This window comes from Rhinopithecus bieti, unplaced genomic scaffold (genome assembly GCF_001698545.2).
Source record: "Rhinopithecus bieti isolate Rb0 unplaced genomic scaffold, ASM169854v2 scaffold_1530, whole genome shotgun sequence".
NCBI lineage: Eukaryota > Metazoa > Chordata > Mammalia > Primates > Cercopithecidae > Rhinopithecus > Rhinopithecus bieti.
In genome coordinates, this window is record NW_016803808.1 from 2,534,506 (window position 1) to 2,551,595 (window position 17,090).

At 55.3% G+C, this 17,090-nt stretch overlaps 1 protein-coding gene across 2 annotated transcripts in view; it reads left to right on the plus strand.

The window, feature by feature from the left end:
• The window catches only part of HPCAL1 (hippocalcin like 1), a 125,570-nt gene extending 110,311 nt beyond the window's left edge, over positions 1-15,259 (plus strand). For both annotated transcript variants that reach the window (XM_017853802.1, XM_017853809.1), the window contains exons 3-5: positions 8,300-8,701; positions 10,920-11,025; positions 14,365-15,259. In XM_017853802.1, the coding sequence (XP_017709291.1) occupies positions 8,324-8,701; positions 10,920-11,025; positions 14,365-14,462 (582 nt within the window). In that variant the 5' untranslated portion in view covers positions 8,300-8,323 and the 3' untranslated portion in view covers positions 14,463-15,259. The remainder of the gene's footprint in view (positions 1-8,299; positions 8,702-10,919; positions 11,026-14,364) is intronic.
• The last annotated feature ends 1,831 nt before the right edge of the window (positions 15,260-17,090 follow it).

A 17,090-nucleotide genomic window follows, 5' to 3' on the forward strand; every position in this document is an offset into this window, starting at 1 on the left:
ACACCATAACTCAAGCCCCTCAGGGAGCTGGTGACTGGGGACCAACGTCGCAGTGCTCAGCCCAGGATTCAGCACTCAGAGGGCCCGACAGCCTGGAATACACCAAGCACCCAGCCGGGCACCAGGCCCCAAAGACAGGCTGAAGTTTCCACTTCCCTGGAGAAAGATCCTCCAGTCCTCTGCTGGGGGCTGATGCCGGCTGGCTACCCGCTTGCTCAGGGCGGGGAGGTAGACTGGAGAGGGCGGACTTCCCTCAACTCACTCATCTTCTGTGGGTTCCTCACCAGCCTTCCTCTGGGCCTGTTGTTCTCCTGTCCAGCGTCTTCCCAGAGAAGACTCCTCCCCCGCCACGCCTGGGAGATGGGGCTGGGGTAGGGGTGGTTACCTGACTGCTGAGGACAGGGCTCTGTGTTGGTCAGGGGTGGCTAATTGCTGTAAGAAGCAAGTGCCAATCTCTGCTTGGCCCGATGAAGTGGTGTTTCCTGATGTGTGGCAGTGGGATGTCACCACAGGAGACGAAGGCTCTATTCCACGCAGTCACGCAAGGACTTAAGTTTCTTCTTTTTAGTGGGTCTTTCGTCTCACAGCCTTTCTCAGCCAGATTCCAGGAGGGAATCAAGGACTCACAGCGAAGGCATCATGGCGTGCAGGGAATAACTTTCCTCCTGCACACCTGGAACGAAACCAGTTATGCACCGTCTTTAGGTGCATGACTGGTTGGGGAAATGGGCACACCAGTCATTGACTGTGGGCTGTGGTTCAGATGAGAAAGTCTGGTTGAGAAATGCTTTAGGGTCTGTGCCCTCTGGGGCCTCCAAGTCCTCCCCTGGATATTCTGCTTCCAGGTGCCCAGCAAGAAAGGGCAGGAAAGGGTGCGTGGAGCAAGGGCTGCCCTGAGAGTTATGGAGGCCCAGGCCAGAAGTGTGGTCATCACTCTGTCCACATCCCATTGGCCAGAGTGTAGTCACATGGTGCCACCTGGCTGCAAGGGAGGCTGGGAAATGTAGTCCAGCTGTGTGCCCTGGAAGAAAAGGCAACAGAGTAAGAGGAGCACATGGTCTTGGCACAGGCTGTATTCTTGCACATTCCTTCAGACTGTGCCTCCCACACCTCCTGAGGCACTGGGGACCCCCTATCCCTGACCCTTCTGGAATGTTGGGGCCCTAGTTGCCCTGTTTCTCTTCCCTGGCCCCCCTCCCTGCTCAGCTGTTTGCCATCTTCCCTGCCCACTTCCCGCTGATGTGTGTTGGGGCTTGGGGCATAGATACCGCCTCGTGGATGTGATCAAGGTCATAGGCACAGCCTTTCTTTTCTTTTTCTTGTTCTCCTTGTTGGGGTGGGGATTTTTTCAAAAAGAAGGGGCAACGGTATTGTACTATTTTGGGGTCCCTACACTCTTCTGCCTCCACATTCTTCTGTTGTGTTGATGCTGCTAGACCTAGGAACTTAGGATGAGCAGGTCTTGGCATCAGACTTTGTTTGTGTCAGCAGAATCCTTTCTTTGAAAGAGAACGGATGCAGAAACAGATCAGAGGGTTGCTGCTCCGGTCAGTGCTGGGCCCGGAGGCCCAGAGTCCTTCCTCCTCCCCTGCCCATCCTGTGGACCCCCAAAGCCTTAGGAAGGTCCCTGGGGCTCCTGGGACACAGCTCAGCGGTTCCTGACTGGTGTCACTCCTCTCTGTGAGGCTTGAATTCTCTCCCTTGCATTCCAAAAGTGGGTCACACTGGGATACCAGCTTTGTCCAAACCTCCCTGCCTCTGAAGTTAGCCAAACCTTAAAGCAGGTGCTTGTGCATGTGTGTATACACAGCAACTGCAACCACAGCAAGAGTGTCCATTCACCCAACACAGACACCCACCCTGTGCCAGGCCCAGCTGGGTCACCTGGGAGAGGGCGAAGGGTAGGAAGCACTTGCAGAGGAGGTGCTGAGTGAGGCAGGAGGCCGCAGGCGCACACGTCTGCCCTCTGGCACATGCAGGAAGGTGCTGGAAATGCAGGGAGCTTCTCGCCAGCAGACCATGATGCATTCCGCCTGTTATCTTCTAGCAGTGTGCTCACTGGGTTTGGCACTGCCCCTAATCTGGTACCTCCCTTTCTATACACATCTGTGATTTCAGGCAGATAAGTGTTATGAGTTTGGCATTCCAATGGGATCGGTAAGAACAGAAATCACAGATCCATTCTGGGATAAATTGCTCCCTTCATTCTGAGCAGTGATTTGATTTTCATTGAGGTGAGTGGATTCTTAAGGCAGTGATCCTTAGCTCCCAGGGCCTACAACTTCACAGAAGGTGGCTCATTTTGAAATGAAAAATGCAGGGGTGCAAATCAGGCAGAAAGGGCCTGCCATTAGCCAACAATGTGTCCATCACCACATCACCCTTGCCCGGGCCAGCCTCCCCTCTGCTGCCCATGCAAGGCCTGGGGAGGGCAGCCGGCCTGCCTGGGTCTAAGCCCTGGCTTTTCCTCTCAGAGGCTCTGGGGCTCTCCCAGGGTTGGTTTACTTGTGGTGAAGCATGACTAATAGGTAAAGTGTCTGACAAAATGGGCCCCACAGGCCACGGGTGTTGCTTCTGACTGTCCCTGCTGAGAGCAGGTCAGGCACCTGGCATCACTCCTGCCCCATAGACACGATAACACATGTTTGTCAGCTGCAGGTCAGTTCCCCAAGGGTGGCTGCTGTGCTGCTGTAACACGGGACTGCACACTGGGCACTTACGCTGCGGAACTCTGTTTTCTCATGGTCTGGAGGCCAGAAGTCCAAGGTATTGGCAGGGTTGGTTCCTTCAGAGGCCTCTCTCCTGCGATTACAGATGGCTGCCATCTTGCTATGTCTTCACACGGTTTCCCCTGTGTGTCTGTGTCCTCATCTCCTCTTCTTATAAGGACACCAGTCATACTGGATTAGGGCCCACCCTGGTGACCTCATTTTAACTTAATGACCTCTTTAAAGACTCTGTCTCCAAGTACAGTCCCATTCTGAGGGACCTGGGGTTAGGACTTCAACATGGGAATTTGGGGGAGGCACAGTTGAGGCCATAGTGGCAGCTGTCTCATTCTGCTCACAGCTGGTTCTCTCTGGCCACATGCCAGAGAGGAGTATGATGCCATCCCCTTAAACCACACACGAACATGCTGCCAGAAGGAACGTCATCACGTATCAGCTGAAAGGAGTGAGGAGTGAGGACAAGCAGGTGCAGAATGAAGCCTTCTCATGCACTGGTCCATTGTGCACGTGCGCTGCTGCTATTACAGCATCAGACAAGAGGCTGAACTAGAGATGCCTTAGACAAACCCTGTTTTCCCGTCCAGATGCTGGCTGCAACAATGCCACAAGTTAAGAGGAGTGTGGGCAATAGAAAGCCTTGAGAGCAGCTGAGCTGATGAAGGGATGGGAAAATGGGCGCCCTTTTGAACCCTAGGAATGACCAAGCGGAGGTGTGCAGGGTTTGTGGGTGCCCCATCTTGAGTCTCAGTGCTCTGGGGGACATAGCGCAGAGCGGGACAGCCCTGTGGGTCAACCCCTGCCTGGTTCTGCAGACTTCCGAGAGGTCTGGGCTGGGTGTGGCCCTCACGCTGCCTGGGAGCCTCAGGCAACCTGCTGCAGCTGCTTGTCTAGAGGTTTTGCCACTCACTGGCCTGACTGCGGGAGCTGGAGGGGCTGAGATGTCATTCCCTGCTCTGCAGCTTAGCTCAACCTCCCAGGTGCCCCACCCCCATCCCTCCCTTCCCAGAGAACCAGTTATTCCTCGTCCTCATAAGTGCTCCTAGGACACTTGCCAAGTTCTTTCAGTGTGGGGGTTCTCTGGGGCAGCCACCCCCAGATCTTTGCCCCGCCTATGAGCCACCTCCCCTCTCCTCCTCACCCCCGTGCTCCCCGTGTGGCGTCGACCCCTGAGGCAGGGACTGTCTGCACTCCCTCTGACACACAGGAGGTTCTGGAAAAGCTTCTGCATGGTGAAGGAGCCACATGCGGTTTGGCCGGGTGCCCCAGGCCTCCTCTTCATCATCACGACCACCCTGCCTTCCGTTATTCAGGGGGGGAGTCCACAGCTCCAGGAATTTGACCACCTCCCCAAGGCCCCCCGCGCATGGATGGGTGGAGCTGGCTCTAAGTCCACACTCAGTGCTTTCCCCTGTGCCCTGGAGCCTGGCTCGGTGCCACCAGGACTTGTTTGTGGAAGTAACACGTGAACACCTGGCGAACTCCATGGGCTGTGCGTGCGTGTGTCTTTGCCAACTCAGTGGCCCCACACGGCAACCCGAGGGCCAGGGCAGAAAGCACAGGAGAAGCCACCACGGGTGCTGCAGGGCCTCAGGCCGGGCGTCCATCCTCCACCTGTCCTTCTGCTGTCCATCTGTGGGTTCTCCCGCAGGTGCCACGCAAGGCTGGTCCTTCACAATGGCCCAGGCCCTCAACTCAGTGGTCAGGAGGGTTCCCACCACGTCGGGGCACAGCGGCAGTCAAGGTTCCCTCAGGTCCTCAGGCTGCCTTTGCAAATAAGTCCTTGCAAAGACCCTATTTCACATTCACAGATACTGGGAGTTAAGACTTCAGCATCTTTTAGTGGGGACATGATTCAACCCATGCATCTGGGCCTAGGAATTGGAACTGTCCCAGTGAGCTGTGCCCTGGGCACTGTGCAGTTCTGGGGGACACAGCCCTGACAGCCGGAGCGGGGCTCTCTGGACACAGAGCTGTCTGGGATCCGCTGAGGCAACACAGGAAGGACTCCAGAGCTCATCTGGCTGAAACCCGAGAGCCATCAGTGACAGCAGAATCCAGAGGGAGCCTACATCTCCAAGCCAGGTCCGGTGCTCTTCCAACAGGATAGCAGTCTTGTCAGGCACTCTGGGAGGCCGAAGTGGGAGGATCACTTTGAGGCCAGGAGTTTAAGCAGCCTGGGCAACATAGCAAGATCCCTATCTCTACAAACAAACCAAAAACCTCAGTAGCATCTTGGTTGTTTTTTTCTCTTCTGTCAGATATTTTGGTAATAGTGATCTTTTGATTTTACATTCCTTTTTTTTTTTCCATGTAGAAGTCTCTATGGCCATTTCATCTTGTGAATTAATTGAGTTTCCAAAGTGAACCAGCTGCATGTTAGAACCAGGACTTTTCTGAGCCCTTTGAAGCATGCTGGCAGGCGTCATCCCCAAGCCCCAGGGTGGGTCACACTCCTGGATGGTGGAGGCAGGGGTTGCAGGGGTCCCCCATCTGCACATTGCTCTAGGTCTGATGTGATTGCTCAACTCCTCCACGAAACAGAGTCATGTTTGTCCTCGTCTGGGGCAACCTGCAGTTGGAGAGGCTGGCCTCCTGTGGCTGTACACCCAGAGCTGGGCTTAACTGGCCAGGAGGAGAGAAGGATCCTTCTCTCTTAATAAAAAGTCCCCAGGGGCTGGGCACGGTGGCTCACACCTATAATCCCAGCACATGGGGAGGCTGAGGTAAGTGGATCACCTGAGGTCAGGAGTTCAAGACCAGCCTGACCAACATGGTGAAACCCTAATCTCTACTAAAAATACAAAAATTAGCTGGGCATGGTGGTGCATGCCTGTAATCCCAGCTACTCAGGAGACTGAGGCACAAGAATCGCTTAAACCCAGGAGGCGGAGGCTGCAGTGAGCCAACATTGCGCCACTGTACTCCAGTCTGGGCGACAAGAGTGAAACTCCCTCTCAAAAAACAAAAAAAAAAAGTCCCCAGGGCCCATGTCCACCCAGCCATCGCTCCTCCCCGGCCAATGTCATCCTTTCCTCACAAGCCCTTCCAGAGCACAAACACACAAGCACATATATTTGTCTTCTTTTTTCATAGATGGTAACAAGCTCTGCATACTGTTGTGTAGCTTCTCTTTCCACATAGAAATACACCTTGAAGATTATTTCTTGTGAGTACGTAAGATGGGCACCTGAGTAGTTTGCTGTTATAGACCACGTAGGCAATGGCCGCCTGCACAGATTATTTGCACTGGTGGGAGTGTCATCCGATGTTTCTGGAAGTGGGATGGCTGGGTCAAAGTGAATGTGTGTTAGTAATTTTGAAAGATAAAGTCATAAAGATAAGTAAAAACGCCTGGCATCTTGGCTCACAGCTGTAGTCCCAACACATTGAGAGGTCAAGGCGGGAGGACTGCTTGAAGCTAGGAGCTTGAGAGCAGCCTGGGCAAAATAGTGAGGCCCCATTTCTACCAAAAAAAAAAAATTAACTGGGTGTGGTGGTGTGTGCCTCTAGTCTCAGCTACTCAGGAGGCTGAGGTGGGAGGATCGCTTCAGCACCGGAGGTCAAGGCTTCAGTGAGCCATGATCACACACTGCAGCCGGGGTGACAGTGAGAGCCTGTCTCAATAAATAAATAAATAATTGATTGATTGATTGATTGATTGATATAGAAAGGATAAGTAAAAACAAAAACACGTATGTACTATAAAACCTGGGATGCGCCAGGCGTGGTGGCTCACACTTGTAATCCTAGCACTTTGGGAGACTGAGGCAGGCGAATCACTTGAGGTCAAGAGTTTGAGACCAGCCTGGCCAACATAGTGTGAAACCCTGTCTCTACTAAAAATACAAAAATAAATAAATAAATAAATAAATAGCCAGGCGTGGTGGTGCATGCCTATAATCCTAGCTACTTGGGAGGCTGAGTTGGGAGGATTGCTTGAACCCAAGAGGTGGAGGTTGCAGTGAGCCAAGATCACGCCACTGCACACTCCAGCCTGGGCAACAGAGCGAGACTCCGTCTCAAAAAAATAACCTGGGATGGAGGCAGAGAAGAAAGGAAGTGGTGGGCAGTGTGGGTGGTCTGTCTTACCTTTCATAATGGAGAGCTGGTGCCTACTGTTTGGAATTCACAAACATAGTTCAAAGTGGTTACCACTGGGGCTAGGGTGGGAGACATCTTATTTCTCATTCTTCCATGTACTTCAAAAAGTATCATGCCCTGTATATATGTTAACTGTGAATGTAAGAAAGTAACATGAGGTGGTGCAGTGGCAGCCATGTTAATGCCGGTTAATCAATCTTGCATTCAGGCCTGGTGGAGAACCGCCCTGGGGGATGGTTTCAAGCAGAGCAGTTCCTGGTTCCCACAGGTGCCTCATTTTTTCCTGGTTCCATTCAGAACATCATTTACTGCCTAGAGCTAATTCCAGATCCTCCTCCCCACCAGGGCAGTTTATCAAAGGCAAAATAAAGAGGGTGGGCTGGGGACAGTGGCTCACACCTATAATCTCAGCACCTTGGGAGGTCGAGGCAGGTGGATCACCTGAGGTCAGGAGTTCCAGACCAGCATGGCCAACATGGTGAAATGCTGTCTCTACTAAAAATACAAAAAATTAGCTGGGCGTGGTGGTGCGTGCCTTTAATCCCAGCTACTCAGGAGGCTGAGGCAGGAGAATCCCTTGAACCCAGGAGGCAGAGGTTACAGTGAGCTGTGATCCTGCTACTGCACTGCAGCCTGGGAGACAAGGGCGCGGCAGCTCAAGCCTGTAATCCCAGCACTTTGGGAGGCCGAGACGGGCCGATCACGAGGTCAGGAGATCGACACCATCCTGGCTAACACGGTGAAACCCCGTCTCTACTAAAAAAATACGAAAAAAAACTAGCCGGCCGAGGTGGCGGGCGCCTGTAGTTCCAGCTACTCCGGAGGCTGAGGCAGGAGAATGGCGTAAACCCGGGAGGCGGAGCTTGCAGTGAGCTGAGATCTGGCCACTGCACTCCAGCCTGGGTGGCAGAGCAAGACTCCGTCTCAAAAAAAAAAAAAAAAAAGAGCGAAACTCTGTCTCAAAACTAATAAACAAAGAGGGTTCGGGGGTGGCTCCCTGAAAGTTTCTAGACGCCTATTCTAAAGATAAAAACATAATGTGATGCCTGAAAGAGGGAAGAACTGCTCCAAAGAGTCTGGGATGCGGCTGAGGTGGCCACTTTGCTTGGAGCTGAGGAGGGGGATGAAAGTAAGAACTGATTTTTAATCTTCGCCTCTTGTAGAACCCCTGGTGGGCATCGGATGATGCCCTGTTCCACTGATTTTAAGTTGTATTTTTTCCCCACATTTCCACATTCTCCAAGTGAGACTATGTCCCGCAGTGTGAGGGTGGGCTGTCGTGATTTAATTAGGGTCTCTTGGCCTTCTTGGTGGTCCATAAAATAGTGGCATGCCTTCCGATGGGGGACCCGGGAGTTGCTGAATCGCAGTGCTTGCACAGCGATGGGCTTATTTGGTCTCTCCGGCCCATGGCTCAGCCCTGCTCCGTGGCCGTGGGTGGCGTCCCCGGCTAACCTCCTGTCTTGCAGGTGTAGCCGCCGCCGCCAGCCGCCATGGGCAAGCAGAACAGCAAGCTGCGGCCCGAGGTGCTGCAGGACCTGCGGGAGAACACGGAGTTCACCGACCACGAGCTGCAGGAGTGGTACAAGGGCTTCCTCAAGGACTGCCCCACCGGCCACCTGACCGTGGACGAGTTCAAGAAGATCTACGCCAACTTTTTCCCCTACGGCGACGCTTCCAAGTTCGCCGAGCACGTCTTCCGCACCTTCGACACCAACGGCGACGGCACCATCGACTTCCGGGAGTTCATCATTGCGCTGAGCGTGACCTCGCGGGGCAAGCTGGAGCAGAAGCTCAAGTGGGCCTTCAGCATGTACGACCTGGACGGCAACGGCTACATCAGCCGCAGCGAGATGCTGGAGATCGTGCAGGTACCGGCGCCCGAGGCCCCGGGTCTCACCGCGGGCCCAGGTCCCCTCCCAGCTCCCAGCTCCCAGCTCCCAGCTCCCAGCCCAGGGCTTTTTTTTTTTAGACGGAATCTCGCTCTGTCGCCCAGGCTGGAGTGCAGTGGCCTGATCTGGGCTCACTGCAAGCTCCACCTCCCGGGTTCGAGAGATTCTCCTGTCTCACCCTCCCATGTAGCTGAGATTACAAGCATATGCCACCGCAGCCAGCTAATTTTTGTATTTTTAGTAGAGACAAGGTGTCACCATGTTGGCCAGGCTAGTCACGACTCGTGACCTCAGGTGATCTGCCTTCAGCCTCCCAAAGTGCTGGGATTACAGGCATGGGCCACCATGCCTGGCCAAGAATTATATTATTGTTACTTGCAAGAGGTACCTGCCAAGACCTGGGGAAAGCCCTGGATTTGAGAATGCAACAGATAGCTTGTGATGTCCCCAGGAAGGCGCAGTCATCCAGTAAAACTGAAGCATTAACGATCACGAGAATCAGCCCAGCATGGTAAAGACGTCACTTCAGGAGGCGTCTCTCTGCCTTCATGCAGCTCTAGCAGGCAAGGCCATGTTTCAGAAGGAAACCAAGTTTTGTTCACTTGGCCAGGTGCCTAGGTGTGCAAGAGAGAGTAGAGCGTAGAGCTGCCCCTCCCTGGCATTCCCCTGAGTGCCTCCCTGAGCCCAGGAGCATCCAGTTCTAGAACTGCTTATGGCCAGGCCTGTAATCTAGACTCTATCTCTATAAAAAATTAAAAGAGTAGCAGGGCATAATGGCATGCACCCATAGTCCCAGCTACTTGAGAGGCTGAGGTGGGAGGATTGCTTGAGCCCAGGAGTCCGAGGTCACAGTGAGCTATGATTACACTGCTGCACTCCAGCCTGGGTGACAGAGTGAGACCCTTCCTCCAAAAAGACCAGAAATAAAACAAGAAAAAAATGGAACTGGTCAGAAGCGGGGGGTGCCATGGTGGGGAACTTTAGGGGTGGGCCTCCAGTAGCGGGTATCAAATCGGTGAGCTCCTGCACCAGCAGTGGCTGCCTCAGGAGTGAGCGACCCATTTCCCACGTAGACGGTTTTCACACTGTCAGAGTAAATTAACATGGGCTCGGGGAACTCTGGTTCCGTCGTCACTTTCTGGCTCTTAGCTTCACGCAGTGGCGGAAGTAAGAATTCTGCTTCCCAGGAATCACCATCGTGTCCTGTGTGTTAACCCTTACCCTTTGCAAATAGGTGTGCCTGTCACTGGCCGCACAGAGGCTTGGTCAGAACTTTGGGGCCCTGGTAGAACTATTCCGAGCAGTGAGGAGCAGCCACTTCTGTCCAAACGGGACAGCCCCCAAACCAAGTCCCCAAACCCTAAAAGGCTTCCCCCAGCGCCATCGATGGCTCCCTGGCTGGCTGTGTGTTGTTTCTCATGGGACACTTGGTTGCTCCCTCCTTCTCAAAATGAGAAAATGGTCTCTTATCTTAGGAACAAGAATATCAAGCCTCCTTCACACGGAGTGCTCAGAAAATCCCACAGCAGTGCTGCCCCTCCCCACGCATGTCACTCTGCTCACTGGCCACTCGCCTGCCCCATCACTGTCTCCCCTGTACATCCACCAGCAGCACAGGGGCACGTGACCCAGGCTGGGCCACTCAGGCAGAGACACGCAGAGAGACCAACAGCTAGGCTGAGCCCTTGGCTGGCAGTGCTCTAAAAAGGGCATGGAGACTCCAGTGCTGCCACTTCCTGTCCTGTCGGGGCTGGTGATGGGGCTTTCCCTGTGAGTTTGAGGGGCTCAGTTCTCTTTTAAACTGAGGGGTAACAGCCACACAGTAAAATGCACACAGCTCAGTGGGCGGCGTGGTGAATTTCACGTATCTGTGACCACCACTCTCCCTCAGCATTCCCAGCCCCCGACAGCGACACTTAGGCACCTTCCTGGCACTACCTCCCCCCACCACCCAGGCAGAGATACCAGCACCCTCACCCTCCCAGCAGAGCCCTTCTGTCAGCTCTGCTCTTGAACTTCACATAGACACCCGTGAGGTTCACTAGGGAACATTCTCCCCACTGGGGAAGGGTCCCGAAGACCACCGGGAGCCCCTAACCTCTCCCAGCCTCGTCGTGGACTGGGCAGAAGCCCACCCTTGCTGCACCCGCCCGAGCTCCTGGGCCTCTGAGCACACTGTCATTGTCCCCATTCGCAGGCCATCTACAAGATGGTGTCATCTGTGATGAAGATGCCGGAGGACGAGTCCACCCCAGAGAAGCGCACGGACAAGATCTTCAGGCAGATGGACACCAACAACGATGGTAGGCTCGGGGTGGGGGCGGGGCTGCGTGTGTGCGCCACGGTGGTGGCAAAACACGTCTGGGGCGCCCCTCCCCTCTGCAGCTTCTTGGTCTCCTGAGGGCCACCCCTGCCCGCGACCTGCCTGGCACCTGCCATGCCCAGGGAAGAGCGGGATGCAGTCAGGGACACCCGTCCTGCGTCCTGGTCCCTCTGTAACAAGGCTTTGTGATGCTAGGCATGTTGTGGCCCCTCTGAGCCACCGTCTCCCCACTCGTAGAACAGGGCATACCTGTATTCTCGTGGGTACAATGTTTAGGGGCAGGGAGGCAAGCATGCTAGCAGCCCTGAACCTGGAGGGGTTGGGATCAAAGGATCCCAGATGGTGGGGTCCTGGGGTGCTGGCCATGCTTCTCTTACTGCCATCCTGAGAGAGGAAGCTGCCCAGATGGCCCCAGTGTCCAAGGGGAACTGTCAGGATGAACGCGGCCGCCTTGTCCGCCTACGGCAGCTCTGTGGGGACTCAGTCCGCTGCAGTAGGGCAAGTCTCAAGATGGTGGGTGGCAGCAGCGGTGACGAGGCTGTGCCTCGAGTGCCCTCCTCTGCACTGGCTGTGAGGTCAGGGCTGCTGTGGGGTCTTCCCGTTCTGCTCTTCTTGCCGGCTTTGTCAAGAGCAGCCACAGCACCAGGTTTGTTTTGCTTTTGAACAATAAAGAAACAACCTTAAGAGAAAATACTCCCTGGGTTGTGCTGGGGATGAAAAGATAAGCTAATGCCCAAGAAGCTGCTGTGGAAAGTCTGGAGTGCAGCCCTTGGGTGAGTTAAGCGCGACCCCAGCAGGAGATGGGGTGTGGGGGAGCTGTAGGCAGCACACAGCGTTCCAGGCAGCCAGGTCACTGTTTCAAAACATATGCACACAGAACACAAGCCTGCCTGGTGCCTGGCATTGCCTTTGGGCTGATGGGAAACGTGTTTTCCACCTTCCAGCCTAGCAGGGCACCTGCTGCCACTCTCCAAGGCTGTCCATTCCTCGTGAGGATGGTGAATCCAGTCCCACGGGGTTGTGAGGTTTCAGCGAGATGATACCTTAAAGCTCTTAGCAGGGCTCACACTCCACAAATAGTGGCTGTTGTTCCCGACTTCACAGTGTCCCTGGGGAGGCCACCCACGGTGACTCGCTGCCCGAACCTGCCTCCTGGCTTGGCCCTGCCCACCTCTTCAGAGGGCATCTTCTAGGTGGATTGGGAATTTGGATGGCATGGTCGTTGCTAATGTCCGCGCTTTGATGGAGCACTTCCTCCTGTGAGCCAGGGGACCCATCTGTCCCTGGAGCTTGGGGCATGGAGGGAAGAGTGATACCAGGAAGGTGGGGCTGCAGTCAGGGGCCAGAGTCAGTTCAGGGAGTAGTCCTCAGCTCTCAGGGCTCCTCCAGGGACTGCTCAGGAGTGATGGTGCCCTGGAGTTTGCCCCAACTTCCCTGGCTACTCTGGAAGGTGCATGGCTGCTCCAGGCCTCTGGGCTGGGCTGATGGGTTTCTCCAGGGCACAAGTATCATTAAAGCCGCCCTCTCCTCAGCTTGTCAGGCCGCACATGTGGGACAGGCTGTGCTCAGCAACCCTCTCACCTGCCCTGCCCTCCATCAGGAGGAGCCAGTGGAACCTTCAGAAGCCCCCAGCATCTCTGCGGGCCTCAGAGTCGTCCTGAGGGAGCTCTGGCTCTCCCGACTGGAGGTCCCTCTGGGCTGGCCCGCTCGCTCTCAGCCTGGGACAGGAGGGCCTGGGGTCAGGGACAGGAAGTGGGGGGCCTGGGGCCGTGGACTCTGAGGCCCCACACCTAGCCGAGGAGATGACCACACAGCTGGCTGCCCTGAGTGTGGGGAGTGACCATGGTCCTCACCAACCTTCAGGCTGGCAGCCACTCTCTCCATTGGCAGAGGGTCCTGGGGACTGTCTGCTGAGGGCCTGGCTGTCCCTCCCTCTCCCTGCGCACCCCTTAGCCCGGGCATTGTTTGGGCTCCCTTGGAGCCAGCAGGCTGCCCAGGCCCCAGAGGCATCAAGTTCGTGCCCTGGAAGAAGCCAGCCTGCCCGAGCCTGGGCCAGGGTCCCATGAGAACAGGTGTCCCTGTCTGCCAGTGGACTGGAGGGGCTGAATTCCCAGCAGGGCCCTACTGGGCAGGGGCATCCTCCATCCTGGTGCTGGGCTGAGTCCTCAAATGCATCCTCCCAGGTGCCCTTGAGATGGGTGTTCCCATTATCCCGCCTTCGAGACGAAGATCCTGAGACCTGGAAATGTTGGTGGCTTGCCATGCGCCAGAGCCAAGAGCCCCTCCTGCGCACCTTCCCCTATGCTGGGCCTAGCTGCATGTGTCTGTGTTGCCTGCACAGACATTTTGCAGAGTGTGCTAGTGATTCCAGCTGACAGCATAGAGCCTCAGACAGACACGTGGAGGGGCTGCCCCAGGACCCAGGCTGCTAGGGGGCAGCCAACCTCAAACCTCATCCTTCCCCACACCAGCAGGAGCCAGAGGCTCCCCCTCCTGCCCTTGAGGCCATGTCTGAATGGGCAGAATCCTTATAGCCTATCTTGCTTGTGGACTAGCAGAGCCAGGGCTATGGTTGACCACAGTGTGGGTTCATTGACAGCGATTATGGGATGGTGAGTGGATGGTCAGAAAACCTCCCCGGACCCGCCTCGGCCTGCCAGCCTTATGGAGCCCCATCCTGGGCCACCAGCCTCCAGAGGCCACTCCGCCCACCATGGAGTCACCGAGTCTGTGTCCTGGGAGAGGGAATGTGTTGTCACCAGCATTGGATGCGGAGGATGAGGGGGCAGCTGATTCTTTAGCATGACCAATCTTTTTCTAGGTTTTCCTCTCTCTGCGTGGCCAACAGTACAGAGCACGAGTTTGGTACCCCAAGCCTGAGCAGCAGGTCTACGCTGATGCCAGGGAGGACCCGGGTCTTGCTTCCAGGGGCCCCCAACCAGCACGGCCTTCTCAGCCTGGGTTATGTATGGGTTAGAGGCAAATGCTTCATTTTTCTGCACAATGTACATGTTCCTTAATAAGCAAAGTGTGGGGTGATTTCGAAAAGGATTTAAATGGCCCTCATCAGCCATGTCCTGCTGAGCTGCTGGGTAAACCCTTTGAGGTGCCTGATGTATTGTAGAGAGCAGGGAAAGGAAAAAGGATTTTTTGCAGAAATGCCTGTAAAGTGAATGGAGACTAGACACCGTGCAGCTTCAAGAAGTCTCAGGACTTTGAACAAAGGGGGCATCCCTGACCTGAGAGCTGTCCCCATCCTCTCTGGAAGCATAAAGAACAGTGAGCACTGGCCAATCCTGATGTCTCTTGTCCTCTGCAGGCAAACTGTCCTTGGAAGAATTCATCAAAGGTGCCAAGAGCGACCCCTCCATCGTCCGCCTGCTGCAGTGCGACCCCAGCAGTGCCAGTCAGTTCTGAGCGAGCAGCCCCTGGACAGTTGCAGAGAAACACAGGCTTGTCGTGCCGTTTAAGCTTTGCTTGCAAGAGTGGATGCCCCGCAATCGTTCCTGCTCTCCCGGGCCCCAGGCCTGGGGCATGCGTCGCACCTGCCCGGCCCGGCGGCTGCGCCTCCCTCCTCCGCCTGACCAATGCGACATTCCTCCCCTCACGCCCGGCCCGGTCCCTTCCAAGGCAACTCCCAGAGATGTGATGACATGCAGGGTTCAAGTGTTCTTGGTTCCAGGCACCTCCCGGCTCATGGGGAGCCCAGAGGTCCACGCCGAGGAGACCAGGCAGGACCTCCCGAGGCTGCGCCCCGGCCGGCCCATGCATTTTGTGATCCCAAGTGACTCTGTGGGAAGGGTGGGGACGAGGCGTCAGGAGGGTAGACGGGGAGCCCCTCCCGTGCATGGCTGCCCTCCCATTCATTTTCTCCACCACAGCCGCTTGCACGTACAGATACTGTGGTCCCCTTTCTTTTAATATATAAATTATGTATGGTGAAGTGGAGTGTAATGTGTAGGTCCTGTATTTAATGCCTCTGACTGCCTTTGAAGCGCAGCCCCCTGTGGCCCGTGGCCCCCTGAGCCTGGCTGTTGTGTGGTATTTATGCTCTCTTTGTCTGCCTGTTTCTAAGGAAATGCATGTGTGCCCTGAGCCGTGATGATCCTCCTGTCCCGTGTCGCAAGCACAGGCATTTGTGTCTGGTCTGTCCTCCCTGTTGATTGGTCTGGCATTTCCGGTATTAAAATGATACAATAAATGGCGTTTTCTGAGTTTTGTGTCTGCCCGCGGGAGCCCCCATTCCTCAGGCCGTGACCCCTGCACGCTCCAGCCAAGGTGGGTCTGCTGCGTGCTGCCGCTGTTGGTAAACCCGGCCCCTCCTGTGTCCCTCCAGCTGTCCCTGCGTCTATAAATCTTGCACAGCCTGTTCTTCAATATCTGCCTAATGCCAAGAAATATTTGTGGAAATAAACGATGACTGTTCTTGGCAGATCTGACTGTCAGGATTCTGCCTACCCCCAGCCCTTCTCTCTCCTTCTCCTTCCACGGTTTCAGGTCATAGGAAAACCACATTCCAAGAGAGGACGGCCATGGCCAAGGGCGCGGTCAGGCTGGCCCCAGAGGTGACAGGCCTGGTTCTCCATCCAGCCTTCGCCGCTGCTGTCAGTGCTTCTGGTCCCAGCAGCAGAAGGCCCAGCTGAAGAAGTGGCGGTTGGTCTCGCCTGCTGAGGGGTCCAAAGACAGCATCGCTGGGGATCCCCGGGCATCAACTTGGTTTTTTTCTTTTCTTTTCTTTTCTTTTTTTTAAGAGCGAGGGTTTCTCTATGTTGCCCAGGCTGGCCTCAACCTCCTGGGCTCCAGCAATCCTTTCGCATCAGCCTCCTGAGTCACTGGGGCCTCGGGTGAACAGCACTGTGCCTGGCTAATCACAGTCAGCTTTTCACCTCAGACTTTCTCCCTGGGGTGCCCACAACTGCTGTCGTGGTTCTGGGCAGTACAGCTGACATGCGTGCATCAAGAAACAGGGAGGGAAGTCTCCGTCCTCCCACTGAGGGACAGGAAAACCCTCCAGAATCCGCCCACCAACCCATCCCCACCAGCCCCACCTCTCAAGGCTGAAACCATGGCCCGCGTTCACAAGATGACCTTGTGATGGCCACGGCTGGCTTAGGCTGGTCAAGATGGCCCTTGGCCAAGGAGGCACCCGCCTTCCCCAGAGGGCATAGGGTTGGGAAGGGGTGAGTAGAATGGAGGTTGTTACCAGGACGAGCACCACAGCGTCTGCTCACCTGCCATCAGCTCACTGTGCCTCAGTGTCTTCACTGTAGGGGATGGGGGGAGCTGGGCGGCTCACTGTCACGTGTGCAAAGCGCATGGCTTGGAGCCTGCCTCCCAGCAGGCCTTCAGCAACAGCAGCTATTTTGTTGATTTTAGTCATTTTAATATTTTTTAAGACTCCATGTCTCTTTTAATAGAAATGGTGAGTCTGTTTGCCAAGTGCCTTCTGAGTCAAAGGCACTGCTAGAGCTATTTCATAGTAAAACTCCCCACACACCCAGAGCCGCCAAGCCTTGCTGGGGGAACCAGGTGGGGTACAGAGACAGAGGCCAGGTGCCCTGGGCAGACCTAGCTTTCTATGAAAAGGCAAGACGGTGCCTTTGGCAACACTGCCTCACCTGGAAGAATAGCCAGTGAAGGGCTTGATTTTTATAAACATTTAACTGGGACTGGCAAACGTTAAATCAAGAGTGCTTGTTGTGGGGAGGGCTCACTTATGATGGGGACAGAGTCCAACGGACAGATGGGAATGACCACTACATTAGTCAGGGTTCTCCAGGACAGAACTGATAGGAGACATGCATGGATGGCAGGAGTGGGTGGGTGAATGGATGGGTGGGTGTGTGGATGGATGGATGGATGGATGAGTGGGTGAGGGGATGGGTGAGTGAATGGATGGGTGGGTGGATGCATAGATGGGTAGATGCATGGATGGGTGGATGGATGGATGGGTGGATGGGTTGCTGAATGGGTGGGTCGGTGGGTGGGTGAATTGTTGGGGAGTAGATGGATGGCTGGGTGGATGGATGGGTAGGCGGTGGGTGG